Source organism: Aythya fuligula, chromosome 2, assembly GCF_009819795.1.
Source record: "Aythya fuligula isolate bAytFul2 chromosome 2, bAytFul2.pri, whole genome shotgun sequence".
Classification (NCBI taxonomy): domain Eukaryota; kingdom Metazoa; phylum Chordata; class Aves; order Anseriformes; family Anatidae; genus Aythya; species Aythya fuligula.
This window is the reverse complement of record NC_045560.1, coordinates 2,971,501-2,977,500: the sequence shown is the minus strand read 5'-3', so window position 1 is coordinate 2,977,500 and position 6,000 is coordinate 2,971,501. Positions and strand designations below refer to the sequence as shown.

At 40.6% G+C, this 6,000-nt stretch overlaps 1 protein-coding gene across 1 annotated transcript in view; it reads right to left on the bottom strand.

The window, feature by feature from the left end:
• WNT3A (Wnt family member 3A) overlaps positions 1-6,000 on the bottom strand; it is an 85,544-nt gene that overhangs the window by 35,846 nt on the left and 43,698 nt on the right. The window contains exon 2 of the mRNA XM_032182544.1: positions 252-493. Coding sequence (XP_032038435.1) covers positions 252-493 — 242 coding nt within the window. The remainder of the gene's footprint in view (positions 1-251; positions 494-6,000) is intronic.

Sequence of the window (6,000 nt, the reverse complement as noted above, 5' to 3'; positions counted from 1 at the left end):
AACCCCTAGGAACCATCTCCAAAGGGACTGCGTTCAGACGCTGCCATGCAGCCCATTATTTCCCCTCTATCACTGGAAGAGATGAGAATGTGGCATGAAGTGCCATGGGGTTAGAAAAGGACAGGCATTCAGGCATGTGTTTTATGTAGAAATTGATCAGACATATACAAGTTCACAGCAGGTTTCTCAAAATCTTTGCTGCTACTCCACCATGGACACTGCTGTCACCAAACCCATAACACCAGGCTCACCTTTATCTAGCACGGGCCCGAATATGGCTAGGCTGTCATTGACAGTTGTGCAGTTCCACCTCCTCCCTCGAAATTGGTGCTGGCACTCCTGGATACCAATCTTCACCCCTTCTGCTACGCTGGGCATGATCTCCACATAGTTCCGACAGAAGCGTAGCTGCTTGGGGACCAATCCTGGGATGCTCCCGCAGAGGATGGGCTGAGTCCCCAGGGAGGAATACTGGTGACCAATTGCCAAGGACCTGGAAAAAACACAAGGAAAAAGAAATGCTGTCAGGCTGGCTTTCATCTTTTTACCTGAATCCAATAATGGAAAGAGAAAACCAACATTTTCAGTTCCTCTGTGCATTCCCCTCTCCAGAAGACATCTTTTACACTGTCATCTCTCCAAAACAACATAATCTCTCTGCTGAGGTTCTCTACAGGTCCAACAGGGCAAGAAACTCTACCTTTAATATCTTCCTTCCCTTTCCTTCATCCTCTCAAAGTTATCATTGAGCTTCTTCTTAAAGATTCTCATCTCATACAGTTAGTTTCCTTCACAACCAGCAGATCAAACCATATTTCTTTCTTTGAGAACCACACATACCTGCACAAAAGCAGGTGGGTTTTACAGGAAATTTGTCAGCTGCAGAAGCCCAGGGATTAGAGAGTCAAAAGCACTTTCAGAGCTACACAGGGTAATACTGTAGAAGACACCATGCTCCAAGTCTTTGGAAGGGAAACATGAAAAATTGTTGATCATCACACAGTTCATCAGTGTGCCTTGTATGTTTGAACCTTATCAGGTAGCTTGTGTGCACTGAAACTCAATGTAAAAATTTGAGCAGATTGGACCATGAAAACTAAAAACCTGACTCTGAGCTAAATGCCATAGGAACGCTAAATTCACTACACCATGACACTTTCATAAGGAGCTAAATTTCATGTGCTGTAGAGAAATGGGAATGGAAATGTAGTCCCAATGGAAAGAAGGTAAGCTGAGAAAAAACACTCCCATGGCTTAATAAATGTCCAATATCAATGCTATTCCCCTGTGTGAAAAAAGGGGCTCATGTCAGTAGAGACGTTCATGCAAGGGTGCATGCAAGTTTGGAGACATGGCTGGCATATTGGTAACCTCCCTGAAAATGTGGTCTTGGAAAGATTTTGTGCTCCTTAGTAAAGTATTTCCAGTAACACCTGTTTAATTCAGGCATGTGCTTTGCAAAGCTTTATGCTGGGGCTTTCTAATCAGTTTGTAGTGTTTAAAAAATAAATTATTAAAATGACTGCCAGTGTCCTTCTGGATATTAGTTTAGCAGGTTTTCACTTTACTCTCACACTAATTTTAATCTGGGAAACTTCAAAAGCAGGGTTATATGTTCACAAAACAATGCCAGCTTTGCTGTACTGACACAGGGTTATGGAGAGCCTACTTTGACCATCAGTCTGTGAATTGCTTTGGTTAAAATGTGGAGATTAAAATGAAAATTAAAAACAACAACCACAACAACAACTTGAGTGCAACTTCTGTGCTGAGCCAAATGGAAGCCTGCTGAAAGGAGTGTCCATGAACCATTTTGTTGGTTGAAGCCTTCGAGACAAACAAGTCAGCTATGCAGAGAGATCAGCAGATATGTAGCTAATTAGATAGATTTTTAAAGTGTTTTTACTGGTGCTTCTAATAATAACCTTGATTACTAAAAGTGAAGGGATTTTTAGAATATAATTTCCTTTTCTTCTAATTAAATCTCTTGATTGACTTTTCTTCTTGGAATTAATGACAAACAGAAACCTGCCTGGGCAGTGTATATTTCTGTTTACATTCATTTTTGCTGTGTGGTTTTCATTTGGGAACTGCCTGGTGTGTTTGTATTATCAACAAGCAGTCAGGGAGTATGTCTCCACTCTCTGTTGCTCTAAATAAAATAAATAAAATAAAATAAAATAATATATTACAAAAAAATATTTCATTCAGGGGGTTGGGTTCACAAGAAAATTAGCTTGACATTATCACTTTTCCAGACTAGGATAAAAATTGTTTGACATTGTCTGTCATTTTTATGGGAGAAGAGTATTTGCAGTCAGTAATATGCCTTCCTGGTGGGTACCCAGTTAAGAGAGGACAGAGATGAAAAGGAGGTGGACATTCAGATCATCAGGTAGCAAGGTATTTTAGGCTCAACTCAGCAGCTTTACTAAGAGCGAATAGGCTATGCTTTAGAAATTTGTCCTTTCCAGGCAGGTGAGACATCCCTATGTCATGACATTCATTTCTCAAACCCAGATTTCCCTAGGTAGAACACTGGCACTAAGATAATCAGCTCAGCCAAGATGGTGGCCTCCAAGATGTTGCCCAGTAAATTAAATTTAGATGGACAAGGTAGAAGGTGCCTGAGAAAGTAAAGGGTTTTCAACTGATTTCCTAAACTTAGGTGTCTCTTTCCACCTCAGCTGCATTACTAGGAGAGGATTAATTTCAACTAACATTAAAAGACAGTTCTTCCTAACCCAAGAAAGGAGTGTGAGACAAGTATGAACTGCCCTCCAGAAGTCCCTGTCTCTTTCCAGCAAATTAAAAGAGTAAGGCAAGCAGCTTACGTGGACTAGGAATAGTGTTCATCTCACCTACCTTCTTATGTCTCAACATGGACATCTCCATCTATCTACACACCCCAGGCTGCTTTAGTAATCAGTTAGTGGAAGGAAACCGGCACTTCTAGGGTACGATTCATCTGCCCCATTTTAGATGTCTGCTTAGGTGAATCATGACTTTGCCTCCATTGAATGTGTTGACTAGGCTATCAAGATACCCGGGTGACTGGCTGAGTGGGATATGTCTGCACTGTAAGAGTCTCCAGATGAATCATGATAGCTAACATATGGGATGGCTAAGTTCCTTGAAAAAGCCCAGCCCAGGAAAGCTAAGAGCTGTGTTGAAGTCTACGCAAAGAGCTAAGCTGTAGGACAGAAACAAGTTGCAGGAGTGCTCAAGAGCAGTCAAGGAAAGGACCCAGCTAACTTGTTTTTCACATCTTTGTGGCTTGATGGGGATTTTCTTGAGCTTTTGATTAATTCAGGGAACAACTAGTGGCCAAAAAACGCCAATGAAATGGAGCCCGTGTCAGGTGTTTTCACTTTGACTTTGCTGTGTACATTTTCATTTAATTGTTAAACTATATATGAAACACTGGATCACAGTTCCTGGACTAAAGACACCTTCTAAAACATTGTTTCAGGCTTTAGAGTATTTTCTTGGTGTGATCCCTCTGTAACCTTGTTGAACCTATGTAGTCTTAGGGTGCTACATCTCCAACTCAAAGCCCATTCAGTCCCCAAACACCTGGGAGATAAGAAGTATTTCCAGAAGCTAAATTTAGACACTGTAGACTCAAAAGCTACATGTTCCTTATCTCTATAAACATTGGAGAGAAAAGGATGTTTACAGTGAAGCTTCCAGTCTCCAGAGAAGAGCACAAACTTAGTTGCTCTGATTCATCCTTCAGAGAGTAGTTCCTCCACTGACTGTGGAGAGAGTCTAGGATGGCTGCTTCCAGTGCCTAAGGTTAATTTTGGTTAAAATATCTATAGAGCTTGTTCCCACATCAACCAAAGTCACCAATACCCTTCCCAAAGCTTTCATAAGTGCCTCATTCAGTTCCTAACAAAGACAAAATATCCACTGAGATAGAATCAACCTGTTGTTGGCTCCATACATCATGTTGTGAAGCCAGGAGAACATTCTTTAGCTATTTTGACAGGACCTGAATGAAACTTTAGGTTTACAATTAAACTTAAATTATGTGAACATCCAAACTCATGACTCTCTCTACGTTTTTGGAAGTTACTGCAGTGGTACAGTGAAAATATTAGACATAGGAAGAGGAGTTTATAGGTTGGTGTCCTTAACTATTCGTTTCCGTTGCTGGGAAGATCATCTAAGATAAAAAAAATAAAAACATGTAGAAATACTTTTAATTGCTTTTCACACTGCTCCCTTCTCAATACAGTAGGGAAACAGTCACACCTTGCTTTGATCTGTGTTACAGTCTGGAAAGTTTAATCTGCAAAAGACAATCTCCAGCAAGAGTCTTGTTCTCAAGGCGTCATCAGGCACTGAGACAGTGAAATGTAAATTTGGCATTTTATGGAGGAGTGTATAGTCACTTCATTTCCAGCTGAAGATACAGGGTAGAATCTCAACATCCCTCCATGTATAATGTCTCTGCTATTAAACACGGCTAAGCACAGTCCTCGTCCTAGCTCACTTGCAGACTCTGGAGTATGATAACATCAGTCAGAGCACCTTCTTTTGGTCTCTGCTTTGCTACCAATGTAAACACTTTCTCCCTTTCTATGGTCAATTCACTGTTAGGAGAACCACATTCTTTCAGCTTCCTGTCATTTTTATTGATTATGAGATATGAACCTTATGAACTTTCCACTCCACCCACACCAAACAAAAAAAAAAACAAACAAAAATCCACCACCACCACTGAAAAAAAAACAAACCCACCAAAACCTTTAGAAAAGACTGGGAAAGCCTATGAAGATCAGAATCTCATTTCAGTGTTACTCAACATTCTGGTAGCTCTCTTTGTTGATTCTCCTCATTGTTTCCAATGATCAAATCTGTCTTTTGTATTTTCCACTCTCCTGCAGTTTGTTTCTGAAGTGTTTTCCATGTGGTGGTGATTTTGAAAATGTTGTGTCAAGAAATGGGCCAAGTGGTGAATATTGTAGTCTAACCAGTCATCATCTTCAAATTTCTTAAACACCAACATTTTCTAGATGCATTGACACTGATCTGTTTTTTTTGTTTGTTTGTTTGTTTGTTTGTTTTTTTTTAATCACTGAAGAATTCATGAAGCACCCACATTTACAAAAAAACTCATCCCCAGAACAGGAGCTGATTAAGCTTGACCCAAGGGAAAGGGTCAAAGATACATTTTTTTTTTTTCAAACCAATTTGCTTTCTCTTGCCATTAGCACAGGAGGAGCCATGAAAACACTATTCTATATGTCCACAGCCAAAGTTCTTCGCTTATCTTTAAGCCTTGCATGCCCTGAAGTGTTTAATTCAACCTTCAATGAGCATTTTTTTTTGCCAACACACCTAGAGAGCTCTTCATTTCCCTTATCTCAATCTATCTGCTCCTTCAGCAGAGCGGTTGTAGATAAGTACCCAGGCACCTTCCTAATAAATTACATGTACCCTCCCTCTTGGAATGGACACCCCAGCCAGTTTATGAGGAAGAAATATGCAGGAAATATATTCTCATAGGTTCTTCAGGAAAAAGGAGAAGGCTTCAGTTCTGGATGACCTTGCTGTACAGCACCACTTTACCGAGTTTTCAAGGTCACTACTTTCTCAATATTGGCTGTCAAAAGTCCTTGAAACATCAGTTGCAGCATGTAGAGGCGCGTACGTCTACTTGCCTCTTCCTGAATTCTGTTATTCTTGAATTCTATAGGAGCTCTGTTTTGCTATTCACCTTGGAGAGGCCTTTTGCTGGCTCTAAGTGCTGCTGAGAGCTTCCTTAGTGGAGGTCCTTCTGGGGTTCCTGTCACATGTAAAATAACTCTGCTTATTAATTCTGTACAGCAAGAGTATGCTGTGCAGTGACCCAGCATAAGATCCAGAGAGTACTTAACTCCCCCTGCATACGGAGAACTGAGCACCAGCAATGACACTGCTCCTTTTGTCTTCAACAGATCCCAGGTGGCAGCCAGTTCTGGTGCAGAAATTATGTTAAAAGATGGTCAT